Source organism: Dufourea novaeangliae, unplaced genomic scaffold (genome assembly GCF_001272555.1).
Source record: "Dufourea novaeangliae isolate 0120121106 unplaced genomic scaffold, ASM127255v1 scaffold228, whole genome shotgun sequence".
NCBI classification, from domain to species: domain Eukaryota; kingdom Metazoa; phylum Arthropoda; class Insecta; order Hymenoptera; family Halictidae; genus Dufourea; species Dufourea novaeangliae.
Window position 1 is genome coordinate 3,074,533 of NW_015374150.1, and position 16,935 is coordinate 3,091,467.

Below are 16,935 nucleotides of genomic sequence, written 5' to 3' on the forward strand. Positions count from 1 at the left end.
ATACTTGAGCAAGAAAAGAAATTCCTACATTTATTCTACTCTGTATGAATTGTTTTAGAAAATATCATTTTGCACGAAAATCCGCAGTCTAGTTATGAATATTAATGGGTTTCAAACGAAATGAGTACTAGATAAAGTTTGTGCAAAACTAGTGGATCAATCACAAATACGTCTGCCAACATTCTAAATACAAATTCGGTATTGAAACAAAATGTTTTCTCGCCTAATATTATGCTGACCCATTTGCGAATCACCCTAGATTCTTCTTCCACCGAAGTAATCCTGAATCAACCAATCTGTCACCGGGAGCCAGGGTTGTGAATATCAAAGGGTGCCTCGAACCAGTCAGGATTAAAGATATCAAAAATACTACTCTTTCAGCACGTTAATTACAGTCGTAATTAGAGGAGGAAGACTCCTCGTCGTGGTCGGTTTTAATCCCATCGGACTGGCTAACAATTTACGGTCGGTGAGGTTCTCGTTTATGAAAAAAGTCCACCAACGCTCAGACGGGGGTGTTATTTTTGATGGTGATCCCCCCGGTCGAGAGGGGATTTTTGTAATAAAGTAACTTCCCTCCTCGTCTCGAATCCACCCGAGGAACAGGTCTCGAGGAGCTGCGCTCGCATTTGTATGTGTGTAGGGGAACGTGGGTGAATCTGTAAGCTCGTCGAGCTTACGTCTTATCACGTAACGCCTTGACATTAATACGGGATTATGCAATAGTGATGTCGAGAACGAACTCGTGAGTCATCCACCATGGGACCGGATACGTTTTCTCGAGTCACGTTTTCTAAATAAATACAACTTCGCAAACTACGTCTCTAGGGATAAAATGAACCGTTCGAATAATTTATAGGATCTAAGAGTATCGCTTGCAACGAACAAATTAAATATCACAGTTTTCTCTTGCTTTAATAAGAACCTGTGACAAACGTTGTATCTTTGACATTCAGATAACGCTTTCGAAGAAGTAAAAACACGAATAAGTTAGAAATTGAAGAACAATAATGGGATTGAAAGAATAGAACTACAACTGGGCCAGAAATGGCTAGAAAGTAGTAGAAGGGTTAATCATCGACTAAACTGGACAATCGAGTTCCTCGGTGACGGGATCAATTGTCAGAGCTCCAAAGCGATTCATCTGCAAACAAGGTTTCCAGTTCCACTCCGAAATTGAGCAGATCACAGTGATGGAATCGGACAAGAGTAGGAAAAAGTAAAAAAAGGAACACGCGTCGAGACTCACAAAATACAATGACACGTCCTGGTTACCTGTCAACGGAGACACGGCTGACGGAGGGGAGGATATGAAAATTTCAGAAACAGTCTGAGATTCGACATGAGGGTACCCGTGTCACAACGAGTCTCGATACTCGTATCGACAGATTGCGGTCCGCGACGCGGAGGGTTCGGGCGGTGGCAGCGGGAGGGTGAATTGCAATTACATTCTCACGATGACCCTTTAAGGTCGAGGCATCCCCGTCACGAGGGTTCCCGTGGTATTTAAATTGCGCTCGAAAATGTGCGTTACAGCGCTTCCTAACGCGTTATTGCCTCGCGTAATATCAGCCAATTCGGTAGCTACTCTATAAGATACGCATCGAGTCAGTTATTTTTTTTTTTTCCAAAATTCGTGTTTCCAATTGTAGTAAGTTAAGGGAAATGTTTTTACAATCTATTGTTCGTATTTATTATGTGGTGAAATATTTTTTCTATCCCCTAATTAAGATTCTATATCTATTACTATCCCATTTTATCCCCAGGTAGCTGAATTAGATAAAGAAGGAACAACTGGCGAGGCATTACCGTGGTCCAGAACATCAATTCTTCGGTTGGCTTGGAACGGCAGAAGAAAAAGGTGTATACCATAACTCGTGCCTCGAGCACCCATTGCGCCACCCTTTTCACCGGTGGAACAACTCCCATTCACGGCTTTAATTACGCACGGTCATTGTGCAATACCGTATTAATGCCGACAGAGACGCTCGAGTGGAATTACATAAATAATGAACGGAAGCAAGTTCGGTTTCGTGAGTGTATCGCGCAATGGGCCGCTGAGGGACGCCAAACAGAGAGTTCGGCGGAGTTCTGAGATGGCAGAGTGAAAGAGATGAAACGAGAGGGTTGTAAATAATTTCGTTTAAATCGAGTCGAAGCGGAAGGGTGTATATGTATATGTATACGAGGAGCAAGAACGAAGGAGGAGAGGATTGTTAGCAATCGATCGGAACCACTTGTAACTTTCAGAAACGATCGAGAGTCTCGAAACTGAGAAACTCCACTTGGCGGGGTGGAGAAGTTTCAGGAACAATCACCTCGTCGTGTTGTAGCAACTTCGAGAAGTCTAGAATAAATTCTGGACAATAAAATCTTAGTGAATCATTATAACTAGGGGCCACGAAGAAACGAAGCAGAGGAAAGTGAAGCTTCTGGAGTTTATCGTTTGGATTAATGTTGATGATTAGACTGTGGTTTTTATTATAGCCTCTATAGGGGTCTGTGAAATACAATAAAAGGAAAAACTTTTCTCAGATCCAACGATTTTTCTATTTTATTCTGAACCCAATAAAGTATAAATCGTATAAGATACTTATAAGAAGAAAGAAATTCCTATCTTTGCTTTTAAATTCATGAATTACTTTAGAAAATATCAATTTCCATAAAAATCTGCAATCTAATGATGACGATCGATAGACATACTGGTATACATACGATTAAATAACTGATTATTTCAATTTCGAGTCGACAAATACATTCGTGTAAGCAAGATTCGCGGATATTCGGTTCGAACACGGAACCTCATGTATATTCGGCGTGAGTCACCCGCTCAACGAAGCATGGAACCCCATAGGACGCCGGGTAGATGTTCCGACAGTCGAACCTTTGCCGGCAAAGCCGATGGAAATCGATGGATTCGGTAAACCAACGGAGAGAACCGAGATGGAACTTGAAACTACGTGGGCGAACCCTTCGATCGTTACCACTGGAAAATTAATTAAATTTCTACAAGTGGCAGAGACTACGTTACACTAACAATGACGACACTCATAACTAGCCCAAATTTGACAAACCTACTCACCAGTATAGGGACACTTATCGAATATGCAGTAAAAATATTACAAAAAATTACTGAAAGTCTGATATAAGTTACTGATGTTAGAAAAAAATGTGTCAGACCAACTTACATGGTATCGAGGAGCACATAATTCAATATAAATAGTTTTTTATGGCCTGTTTTATATGCCTCACCCTGTATAACACTACACTTTCATCATGCAGATCAGGTTTTCCAATACTTACAAGCGGTGGTCTACCTAAATGAATATTCCTCAAGATAAACAGAAAACGTAATTAACCTAATAAATGCTTCCGTCCTAATCTTCCATCCTAACGCATAATCGCAGAAAGATGAAAACAGCTACCAGGGCCAAAGATCCACTGCCGTAGATCCCAAAGATAAATCGTGCACCCTATCAACCTCGTCCCATCGCAGAAAGATCAAAACAGCTACCAGGGCCAAAGATCCACTGCCGTAGATCCCAAAGATAAATCGTGCACCCTATCTAACCGCAGAGACAGAATTGGCACACAACAGGAGATGAAAATGGAGTTCAACGTCCAGCCACGAAAAATGTAATTCATCCGCGGGGGGCAAATCTTCCCCACCGCGAGAATACCTCGCTAGCTGCCGGTGGATTTAATTAAACAAAGGACAGAAATTGAATTAAACGCGTCGACAACGGTACAACGTGTTGCGCGACGTCGAGGACAGGCAGCCGGTGCTGATTGGATCTAATCCGTTTAATTCGGGGAATGAGTTTCAGCGGGCTATTTTAATTCGTCGCGTCGCGTTCGTTCTTCTTCTTGTTCCTCCTCCGCGGTAGCGACAGGGGATGGGGTGGATTGGATATCGTCCACCCTTTTCCGTGTGTGCTCGCGGCTTAACGATCGCAGGGGATGAGGTATCCTCCAGGGCGTTTGTCGCTGCAACACACCGTCGTTATTAGGAATTCCCGACGATGCAGCACGCCTTTGTGCCCGACAACATTCGGTTGCAAGTTGCAAGGGTAATGTGAACGGAGGAGAATGGCAGTTTGTTGAAAGCATACCAAGGATGGATTTGTGACTGCGGCTTCGAGAGGGGTTCGAGACTCTGGAGATTGAAAGTATCGCGAGATAGAGCCTTTCTCAGACGGGTACTCAGCGTCTGGTTTCCGGGGACATGTTCATTCGTCTCTTTTACTGTCAGCTCAGAGGAGATGGAAGATAGCCTGCTGGCGCGTCAAAACGGGACTGTATTGGAATTTATTAAGATTCCCTCGGAAAATCGCAACGTCCTCGTGGTACCCTCGATCTTCCACTGTCAGCAGAGATTTCTAATCTTTCGTCCTTAGATTCTTATCGGAAGTATACAGGGTGAGGCTCCTAAAACCTTTGCACCGGAATATCTTGGCTGTTACTGGCGATAGAAAGAAATGTGTCAAATCAAACTTGCGTGAGAGAAAGGGAAATTCCTTATTTTCGGAAAAATCTTAATAAATTCCCCGTGATATCGCGAAGCACGATCGTGGCGCGAGAAAACCGTGCGAGGAGGTAAAACGACGATCGATGTAGAAAGAGGAATGCATAAGTAAGCAATACAGAGCCACCCCCCAGTGCAGGGCGCATTGTCATTCAGAGGGGTGTACGCGGATGGAGGCTATCTTAAATGAAGATCACCGGAGCTTAGACTGGAAAAATAAAAAAAGGTGGACACGTGAATCGCGATCTTGGTCAGGGACGCACCGAAAATCGTTCCTGCATCTTTCATAGAGGCCGAGGGAGCCAGGCGCGAGTTGAAAAAGCCTTCCGGGGGGACTAACTCGGCCACACGAGCGACCTTGCCCGGAGACACGTTCAAGTTTTATCCTTGCTTCGGAAATAGCTGGCCTGACACGGATCGGATGTTCCTTTTGCCGCGAATGCTTCTTCAGTTTCGTGTTACCGTGGTGTTTATGAAAACATTTCCAGACCCGTCCATGGTCAGCTGGTCGCGGAGCTTTCATTGTCACGGACAAAGGCTCGAGTGCAGGGTGAAACACGGATGGAAATAATTAATGTGTACGGGATATAGCGCGAAATTCGAAGCTCGGGAATGAAAAGCGAGGGGTGAGTGAAAGGAATCACGGACAAAGGCTCGAGTGCAGGGTGAAACACGGATGGAAATAATTAATGTGTACGGGATATAACGAGGACAACGAAAAAGAAGTGACTATGGAGAATAAACAGTAGAAATGTTGGGTGATTTAAACTGACAGAATTTACATTTCTCTGGTCCTCAGTTTGTTTAATTTCGACATGATAATGAATTATAACCTGGACAAACAATTTTGCATTAACAAACTAGGGTCGTGTATGTGACGGAATTGGAACAGTATCTTTAGATGTCTTCAGTTCCTAAGCATCGGCCTCGTAACACCAACGGCCGTATAAAGCTTACAGCCACTAGGGCTTCAATTGATTCACACTATTGTACATTGGGCTTAATAACGTCGCTAGGAGACTGTCTTTCCGGCAGAGGCGGGCAAAGGAGAACAGAGTCATTCAGATCGCCGGTCGAGATAGCCCCCGGCAATATATGCCCCGCGACCCGTTCAATGGGTCTGTTAGCTTGCATAAGGCGGCCATATACACGAATCACCTCATATTTTACTACGGTATACGTTGCCTTCTACGTGGAGAACACACGCGGGGACAAAGAAGGACCCCGTGTCCCAGAGGTACCCAGTGGGCAGGACTTTGCGTAGGGAACCATCAGGCCACTGTCGACTAGCGCTGTGGAGGACATAGTCAATTAATCTTCGATCCATCAGGGGAGAATCAACGGTGTTCAATACTGGTGAACAGTACTGGCAACTGTTTTCGGTCGAGAAACAAACTTCACTCTAAGTCGGAACTTGGATAAGTCTATTATTATCCTATAATCGTATTATCCTCCATTATCCTAACTTTGCCTAGTCAAGAGAGATACTATATAAGCTACGTGTTGACTAAGTTCGTCTAAACAATATTCCTTGTACAATGTACCCTTCGGAAACACCTGCATTTACACTAACACCAATTGGTGAAAATGAGAAATAATCAGAAGTCCATTTCCTCTAGCAGACGTACTGCTAGGAGGTCTAGGAATGCATAAATATGCACAATCTAGATATGACAAACGTAGCCCAAGTTCTTCACTGTTCTTACTCCATTTTTCAAAAACATTTAGTTGATACGTGCGTCTCATTGGTGCAAAAATTGCCAAAGTTTTTTTTCCATACTAGTTGTATCTCCGAATACTACCAACAATTAAAAATTAATACTGATAATACTATAAAATTTTGTTAAATATTGTTATACATAACTATTCAATAGATAACATTATAGTGTGTTTGATTATTCCTCAATTTTCTTCCTCCTAAAATATTAACTTCGTAAACATTAACCTCAGTTTTCTCAATTCAGAAACTAATGTAGACAGAACACATAAGAACTAGAGCGACGAAAAGTCGAAACAGTCGTTCGAACAGAAAGGCTCCCAAGTTCTGAACACCAATCCAACCAGCCATACCCATGAACTCCTAAATTCCAATACCATCGTGAGTGTCCAGACAGAACGAAGCATTCCTGAAATTCATCCTGCTCATCGAACCAATCGCTATCTGTCGAGAGGACAAGTACCTTTGCGTCTTTATCAGCGCTCCAATATCGACTCGCCGGCGAACGTGGACAAAAGGAGGCTCTATCTGGCCGCATTTATAGCACAAGCACGACTCGACTCGGTTGTTTTCACCGCGCGAATGTTTATAGCGTCGGCGGCCAGCGCGATGGAGCCACGGAGGAGGGGGGCACGACAACGATTAGGCACCCGCAAACGACAATTAAACGGGCTTCGGAGCCGGCAGCTCGTTACCGTAATGGACCGTGCACGCACATAATGCAACCGACCGACAAATGAACCACGAATACGCGCGTCCGGTTAGGCGACGTGCGTCTCCCGCAAAAGTCGAATGTCCACTGCCGCTGTAAGAATTCATTTAATAGGGACACGACGGGCGGAAACGGGGAACGTACCGGGTGTCGCGGAAGAAACAACGGTACACCACTGCTTCGACGATTGCTCGTTCGATACACCTTCCACTTTTGGATATCGTTTATGCTCTACTTAGTCGCTGTATTTTGTTTGTTATTAACTCTTTAACGCCCAGACCCTGAAATGGGTATTTTATAAGTAGACTTTTATAAAATAAAAAATTCGGAGGAAGATTCGAGGATAGCCTTACGGATGACAGAGTTGGTTCATCGCAAAAAAAAACGAAAGAGAGAAAGAACACTGTCCAAACACTCGGATCTAGAGCCGAAAGCTAACACAATCCTGCCGGAGGCAGTGGGCCGCGGGGGCCACTCGACAAACACAATAAAACCCCGAAACAAAAAGCAACATTTCCCCCTCCCGGGTACACGCGACAAAGGAACCGTCAGATGGCCCTTCCCAGCGTACGACTTGTATAATTTCACCGTTCACCTGCGGGTCCGAAAACTGAAACTATCGGCGCACAGAGTGTGTACAGCGACAGCTGCGACTCGCTCGCTCGATCGGAGAATGTTACGGTGTTTCCCGTGTTCAACATTTATTTACCAGCCTCTGTGTGTGAGAGCCAGCCGGGGATGATAAGGCAACGAGAGAAAGGATACTCGTACACGCGTATCTTCGTGCACCAGTCAGCACGAACGAAGAGACATACAGATGTGGGGAAAGAAAAAGAGTGGTTCGACACGCCTGTGAGATCTCTCTGAGCACGCGATGCGAATATCGATCGCATTTACGATCGTTTTACGGAAGTCAATATCACTCGTAACGCTGGTATCACTGGAATGTTAATTTAGAAAAATTTATTTACTATTTTTTTAAGATCGCTTTGGTCTGCAATACCGTTTCGTTATTTCTGTTCAAATTACTTCTTAAGATTGACACCACCGCGCTCGATTTCGTCACGTGGGATACGTGTCGGGATAGGTAACACACTCTTGCACCAACGACACAGGTGAGTGAACTGAAACTTTAACACGAATGTGCAGCCACGTTATGGGTCGCGTGTACACTTGTGGCCGGGAATCGATACGTGCCACCGACCCACCGTTCAATTTCCATAGCAACATCTGATCCAAACAAACATGATTTTGTGGCACTTTGACCGGCGAAAGTGAGTCGGGGCGATTAGACGACGTTGCTGGGAAACTGGGAAATTTCTATATGTACCTGGTTGTACAGATGGATAGGATTTTCGAGAGTGTTCCGTTTACTTTATCGAATTGGACGCTGAATTTAGTGGTGGTACCTTCCAATCTTTCCAGAAAGTATGTAGGAAAAATGCGTAGGTGAATATCTTAGATACAAGTACATGCCTTAAATTCACGAAATGAAATTGGTGGTCCTTTGACGACAAGCAATTAATAAATTCCACAAATTCCATGCCGCCGAAAAAAAGAAATATTTCCCAACGCAAGTAGCTTCAGAGCCCCAAAAGTAAGCTAGTATAACGATAAAGAAAAAAAAAAAGGTAGCCAGATATCTCGAGAGGACGCGTGCAATTTCTCCCAGACTTTCTCGAGGAGAATTCGCGATTCTCGGCTCGCCCCGAGGGTGAAACCACCCCCATTAAGGCCGGTCTGCTTTAAGTCGTCGTATTAAAGGACCGTTCTCCACGAACCGCCACGTGCCCCCGAGAAAAGAAGCAGCAAAAAAAAGAAAATATATAATCCCAGAAAACGATTGCACAGGCCCGTACGTTCATGGTGGTTTCGACTTTTAGCGGGCGCCCTTCCGAATAATTTAGCATCGTTTTAACTTGATTGAACGAAGGATTTATCGCCGTGGTTTCGCCCGCGTTTCCTCGTCCGACTTTATTCCACGTGGATGGACCCACGGCCCCGATGAGGATCAGAGCCTCGGTCTGAAACTTTAACGCCGCCGTATTTTTTTCAGCCCTCTTTTTTCTCTCTGTGTGGTTCCGTCGATCGATGCCGCGACCGAGCAGCGATCGCGAGATTCAAGTCGCTCGAGTGTGCGATGTACTCCCGTCGCGAATCGATTCTCGAGGAATTAACCGGGGGTTCGATGACCCATTGAACTACCGACTAAAAATAAATACGATGCCGATGGTTACTGTTTTATGGATAGATATTCACTGAGCAGACTTTTATTTGATAATGAAGATTGGATCTTCGAAAGGGGAATAGCAGCCAGAGATGGGCGCAATTTTATTCGAATAATTCATAGGGAAAAACAACCGTAGATTAGAATTTATTTGACCTTTAAATAATTAATGAAGTTAAATAATTATTTGCCAAGTATCTACTCATTCAAGAATATCACTTTAATTATGAAAATTGGAATTTCCACGTTTAGTCGATGAAAAATTGATACTTTTCTATCGTTTATTCGTTATTCTAAACTTTGTATCTAGATAATGAATTTGCCCATCTCTGGTGAGGTTTGACAAAATTTCGTGAAATGGTAGCTTGTACCGTATGTGGAACGAGTAATGGGCCTCTGTTTATGGAACATTGTTCATTTCACGTTCCTCTGCCTGTCTCTTAGCTAACGTAAATATCAGGTGAACTGGAGGATTAACGTGTATTTTCGAGATGGCTGTGTTTCAAGGGGAAACTGGAAATTACGTTCGTTCCTCTTGGTAGACTGTGGAATTTCGTGCGAGTTCAAGGTTTTGTCGAGTGATTTATAGAGAAGGGAATAATCGAAACTGTGTATCTTCTATTAAGGACTTTGATATGAATTCAGATCATTATTCAGTAGCGAGAAATACATTCTATCAACTTTAATTGATGTATTTTCTTTTTGAGAACGTTCTGTCACGGTCAATTATGTGTAATTGTCGTGACTCGTCGTTCGGCCGAAATCGGATCAATTAACGCTGCCATATCCGTCCTGGGGAATGAAAGGAAACGACCAATTTCCTTCGACAGAAACCAGATCGGTCGAGCCAGAGAGACACGAAACGATTTCCCGTGTCGTGGAGACGGTTGATCCGATGATTAATTCAATTAACAACGACTACACCGATCGGCTTTCGCACTTCGAGAGATCACCAGACAGGGCCTTAAGCCTCCATTTGCATACCGGTTGATCCTCCGTCAACCAGCGGAAGCCGTTTTCGTCCTTGGAAGTACATATCCTCTTCCATCGCGTCTATGTACAGGGTGACGGAAAGTAATTTCCTTCGGGGAAGCTAAAATCAACTGTCTAAACTGAACACGAATTTGGAATCACTTTGTGATTTAAGTAGAATGATTTAGATAAAATTCAAGCAACTTGAAATGAATTAGAAAACAATTAGAATCAGAAGGAATTTTATTACACACCTGATTCTAGCGAAGATAGTAACTTTTGATTAGAGTGGCATTTATTACAAAGCTACAAATTGTAGCAAGTGAAGGAAAGTTTAGTGAATGAGCGAAGGAACACCACAAATTCGTCTGTCCCTCTCGGTCAATGAGAAAGAGAAGAAGAAAACGCGTGAAACTACCATTCCCTGATTAAAAGTTCCAACAATACGAGCCTCGAAACGATGCTTCCTCGACACCGGGACGCTCATCGATTCGGCCTCATCGAGGCATCCTCTCAGACACTGTTTCCGGCGTCTAGAAAGTTTCCTCTCGGACAACTGTCGATACACTTTCGATCCTCCGAGTTTACCACGTCGAAGGACATCTTGGTCGCAATTAACCGAACCCTTTCAGGCTTCGGCAAACCGTAACTACTTCCGAAAGTTAGTCCTCTTCCATTAAAACAGGCCAAGAAAACAACAATCCCCTACACTGTGAAATTTTCCAAAGAATTTCTTGAAGATTAACCCTTTCAAACTTGGCGGGTCACATTTGTGTACATGAAGTTTCTACGCTGATATTATTTCGGTGAGGATGAATACTTCGGAAATTCAAACACGTTCTGCTCAAAAAATACAGTACAATTCCATCGACCATTTGGTCGAGGATTCAGTGCAGAAACTGTAAAGTGCATTTGTGTCTCCAAGGGGAAAGAAACTGTTTCTTAAAATTTCACACAAAGCCTTATGTAAGTACAGTGTGTTGCAGATCCACATTTTTCTTAGAAATTTTAATTCTTTCATGCTCTTCCATTTGTGCTCTCTTAGGTGTCACGCGATATACTAGAGTCTCAATGTACACACGTGTGTCCATTTAATATTTACAAAACTATGGAACATGTAAACATTCTTTTAAGCAAAATATCATCCAGTCTACTGAGCTAAAATGTGTAATCAAATATTGTTTTTACTCTTAAAAGAAAAATCAGGTCTGAAAGGGTTAAAGGAAAGTCGTGCTCTGAAAAATACACATAGGCCACCTCTATGAAATATTCTACGGTCAACCCTCTCGCGTATTTCCGTGGGGGGAACAAAGGAACCATCTGTTCTTATCCGTGCGCGCGCGCAAAGTTACAGAGTAGTGTTTTTAAGCCGCCGAGGGTACCTAATCGCGGTCCATAAGGGTGAACGACGCGGGATGGACTTCGTGCTCTCGCATAATCGTCCAGACAGCTCGGTCCATTCAAACTCCGGTTAATTGCGTCGCTCGAGGACGCGGGGGAGTGTCTATACTTTGCCTAATCGTTCGTCGAGAATTAACACTTCTGATGATTCTCGGGGAGCGCCTGGACCTGAACAGGCCACGAACGGTAACAGGAATCTAAAATGATCTACGTAAATATGCGATCAGAAATTAATAATTAACACATTACCTAGCTGCTGCTATTTAATAGATTTAATAGATCTAAATTCCATAATAATGAACGATCTCCGATAAAAGGAATCTTTGTCAGTAGATCCAACGAAGCGATTTCGACGAATACATATTTCCAGAGGCACGGCTATGAATAGTACCGACGAACTCGAGTTCATCGTCAGTCGACACCTTCAAATTCGAGGAAATTTTTTTTTACGACGAATCGCGAACGATTCCGATTTTAACGGAAACGCGTGCCTCCTCTCGTCGCGAGCATCCTCTTCTCCATCGCGAGCATCTTTCACGGCAACAACTTTCTCGGTAGATATCGAGCGGGAGAGCAACGCGCGAGTGGAATTTTATAAAACGACGGAGAAATATCCGTCATCGAACCCGCCCCGCTCCAGTGGAACCCGAAAGGTATGCAAAAGGGGGGCAAGAAAAAGTGAAGTATCGTCGGTGGGTTGGAGGGTCGACAGGAGAAACGCCAAGTCGGCGGGATCCCGTTTAATGCAAATTTTCGCTCATGCACCAGGGGCGATATCGCCGCCGCCGTTCGAGAATTAATGCTCGCGGTGTTTCCTTTTCATTTCCGGCCCCGTCGCCCGCCGCGATTTTCAAAATGTGATGGATGACCGAAATTCCCGGCCCGCGACACGAATCCCCCTCTCTGTTTCCGAGACACCAGAGGGCATTTCGTCTCGGTGACGTTTTCATTTTTTTTTTTCACCCGTTTCGAAACAAGGCACCCTGGAAACACGACTCTTCTTCTGGTTACGTGTGCAATTAACTACAGGTTGAGACCTTTTTAGGTTCATAATGAGTTACGTTTATATTCTCATCGACGATCCAACGTTTTTCATTTACAGCTGCTGTTGTTACGTGTGCTATACATTCAAGAATTTCAGGACCTATCATCCGTCCAGTGAAGGATTTAACCCTTTAATTATGGCTGTCGTCAATAGACGACAACAGAACCTTCCGACTGATAAGACTAATTTAAGTTAAGTGCCTTTTTACAGTCGAAAAAGGAAGATCACTGATTTACCGATACGAGAAAGTCAAATCAGACATCATTTTTACGAAAAATTTCTCATTCGCAAGAATATCATGAACCCAAAATTATTCGCTGTGCAATTTCTTCGCCTGACAAAGCATCAATTCACAGACATCATCCCCTGAACGCGTCCTAAATTTCAATCTCGGTCGTGCAATCCACGGGGTCCGAGAAAGGTGTCGTAATCTCCGGGAAAAACCTCGAGCAGTTTCACACAGGGCCCGCCTTATCTCTGTCCAAATAACTTCTGATACGAGGATAACCAACGTAACCCTTGTCCTTATCACGAGAAGGTGTCCACGGATATCGCTGGGAATTGTGCCGTCGCGGGACAACGGCCCGGTCATTTTACCAGCGACCATCCAGAGAAGGAACCTACGCGAGCACATACATACAGGGTGAGTCAAGAAGAACTATCTAAAATAACTCGTTACCCATTGATTGTATCAAACAACGTTTAAATGAATTATGTAGCATATTAAGGGACGCATTGGATGGATGCAATTTCTTTTTTTGATATCTTATTTTTTTTTAGATATCAAGGTGACCTTGAGTTATTCAAGGTCAATGCAATTTTGTTTAATACCACGTTACTGTTGATGGCAGGACGAATTCAGCGACCTGTAGCATGATGGTATTAAAACAAAAATGCACTGACCTTGAAAACACTCAAGGTCACCTTGATATCTCGAAGAAAAATAAGATATGACGAAATCGAAATGCTACATATTTGATTAAAATGTTTTTAATACAGTCAATAGGTAACAAGTTATTTTAGATAGTAGTTCTTATTAACTCACCCTGTATTATGTGTATTCAAAGACGTAAAGGGTGGCCCACAAGGGCAGCGTCACGTATCCCGCCAAGGGATGTGACGTCATTTGTCACCGTAGGCACCGCGCAGAGGGAAATTTTTTATACGGTGGAAGGGACATTTTTTTCTGTCTTTCTCTTCACCCCACGCTCGCCGTTATTATCGTACATGCTTTGATTATCCACGCGTGTGTGTCCCGCGGTCTCCTTTCTTCCCGATTCTTTGCCCAGGCGACACGACGATTCATATTCGTCCGTGTCTACGAGCGCGGAATTTAAATCGACATGATACTCCGATTCCGTCACGGGAATTCATTTCTTATCGGGATGATCCGTATGGGGAACAGTTCTCTGATTTGTGATGTCGCTCTGTTATCCTTTTCATTTTGGAGGGGGGGGGGGCTCGTTCTGATTCAGATCGAGGCTGAGATAAATTAAAATAGCAAGAGAGAGTATTGCAGGTACACGAATTTTTAGTTATATCTGCTTTTAGGTTTATCCAGATCGTGAATTTTTATACAGCATGGAATGCGGTAACAAGAAAAAGTCTAGAATCCGTGGAATACGTGTCTGGTGGAACAGTTACGAGAAACGTTTAATTGGTCTGAATTGGACGAGCTGGAAGTTTCAGCCGTTAGATGTTCTCGGAGACGATCGGGTGGAATGACGTTCGCAGGCGGGAAGTAATGTCTAATTATTTGTAACGTCCCTCCCGATAGACATTTTCTCCCACGGAACGTACACTTATTTTATGACATCCCTCGGTTACCTCTAATCATCCCGTAATCACTACTTCTATCTCTACAATCATCCGCCTAATTGCTAAAATTGAAAATCTACGTTCCGTTCTTGAAGAGTTTAAGCGGTGACTATTTCGTAACAACGAGACACGTTTCTGTATCACAAAAATTTACGGTAAACAAAACCATTTCGATGGTTCACTCACCATGAGGTAGCTGGAAGCATTGCTGCCGGTCGATTCCCTCTTCCGCGGAGACCCGAAGTCCCTCTGTACCAACGAGGTCATCTTTTTGTCATATTAGTCATCCAAGCACGATACACCGACAATTAATTAAGGAAACCCCGTGAGAGCGGACACCCTAATTAACCACGACCCAACGAGCACGGACGTGTACGTACACTTATATACATATATATACATATATCACTGAGAACCCGAAAAATTGGATTCTCTCACTGGAACTCGTCACGCGACACAGAATACCGTATCTGTAACAGAAAACGAAAACACTAATTACTAGACTGCGGATCTTTCTGCATAGCATACAAGAGTATGTTGTTGAAATCAATATCAGACAAAACTTCCATTATGTTTAATACAATATTTATTTTATTCTGAACCTGATAAGCACCCTAAAAGAAAAGAAGAAATTTCTATTTTTAATACTGTCTCTGTAAATTATGTAACAAAATATTATTTCGCATAAAGATCCACAGTCTACTAATTACCCCTGATGAATGAAGTCCTCGTTGAATAGTAACTGGACCAGAACAATATAAAGACGTTAAAAAAAACGCAAGTAGGTACACAAATAGTTACACACAAGCTTCGTTATTTGACACTACCATTGGCCCGTTCTCGAAAGCACTAAAGTGTTTGCGTGTAATGCGTTGAAACCACCGTCTCCGGGACCCTTTTTACCGTGGGGTCCGGCACACCGGCAAATTTTCTCCTGTCGAATTTTTCGGCAGTAATTTGCGGCGATATTTCATCGGTTTCACGTGTGCAGCCCCGGGGATTTAAATCGTAAGCCCCGCTAAAGCGTCGGCTCACGGGGGCCTCGTCGCCGTTAAACTGCACGCGGCGGCCCTCCGTAGCTTGTTTCAGGATCTTCGGATTTACGAGCGCGGATTAAACCCCCGGTGAATACGGCGCGAAAGACATCGCGAGAAATTGCGCGCGCGAGCGAACCGTTTATTCAGCGGCCGCAGAGCCTCGAGACAATAATTTCGTCTAAAGGGAATCGAGACAGGGCCAGTCGGGCCCGTGAATGATGCGTTTCCAGGATCTGGAATTTTGTTTCGTCCATCGTTCGCGGCAAACTGACACAGAAATGATTTTTAGATTCTTTCAGGTGCAGCTGAGAAGCTTTGAATCTTGTCTAGAAATAGACGATGCAACGTTAAATGACTGGTTTGAAGAAGATTCCATTGTCTTTAATTGAAAGATCGATTGTATTAGACTTGTTGATTTTTGGGAATAGAGAACTGATATTAGGATAGGTACTTTTTGAGTGCAGAACAGGACCACAAAGGGAGAAGAAGCTCTACAGCAGAGAACAGTATAAAAAAACATAATAAAGTATATACCTCAAAGAAACAAATTATTCTTGGATTCCGATTTCCGTAACCCACAATCCACAAAAATCTATATCTGCATAAAAATCTGCAATTCGTAACCTTGCAGTTGATGCGACGTAAAATGCACAACAAGAACTGACTTATTACACCCTCCATTTCTAGAGTACTACGGTCAAGTAGCATTCGATATCACGGAACTTAAGAACGAGAAACATGGTCCAAGCTTAAAGGGTTAAGCTCTGGAAGCCCCAGTACACGTAGGCACAAGGTAATTCCTATAGAAACGAAGTAAATCTTCTTTTCCCTCGCGGCTGGAACGGTCGATTATTCCTTGTATCTGTTTATCTATTTAGTTGGCACACAAATCACAGAACGACGACACGAATCGCAGCACGCACGATAACAGGAAGAAGGGTCAGTTCGCTGAAATTTCACTTCCTAATCGTTTATTTTCGCGGGGTAAAGACAAGAAACGAATGAACCAGCGGTTCTCGGTGTTATCTACCATAATTTCGGGGCTTATCTCCGCGCGGACAGAAAGTGTCAAACTGGTGGGCAATAAATCCCCCTTTATCTTAACGAGCCCTCGAGAGGAGGCGATCTCTCGAAAAATCGATGCGGAATCCCAAGCATTATTGTAAAATATACACGTCGGTGTGAATGTCACGGGGAATGAATTAAAAAAGAAAAAGAAAGAGTCTCGTTTCTCGTTCATTGACTCGATAAATGTTACTTTATCATCGTTTCCTTTTTCCCGTATGGGCGATTCGAGTGAATTATTCATCGGGCGGCCCGTTGCGCAAAACCACGTTGGTTGTGTTTGCGTTACGTCGACCGTGCCACCACGCTCTTCTGCCCATACAAGCTTTCTTACAGCTGTCTGATGTCATCAGCGAAGATCGTTCGCGACGATTTCGCAAGTCGATTTTAATCGAGACCAATCAGGGCAATGACTG

General features: G+C 43.5%; 1 protein-coding gene across 1 annotated transcript in view; it reads right to left on the reverse strand.

The window, feature by feature from the left end:
• Positions 1 to 14,684, reverse strand: part of LOC107191799 (protein sprint) — a 123,649-nt gene extending 108,965 nt beyond the window's left edge. Inside the window, exon 1 of the mRNA XM_015580913.1 lies at positions 14,604 to 14,684. Coding sequence (XP_015436399.1) covers positions 14,604 to 14,684 — 81 coding nt within the window. The remainder of the gene's footprint in view (positions 1 to 14,603) is intronic.
• Between the last annotated feature and the right edge of the window lie 2,251 nt (positions 14,685 to 16,935).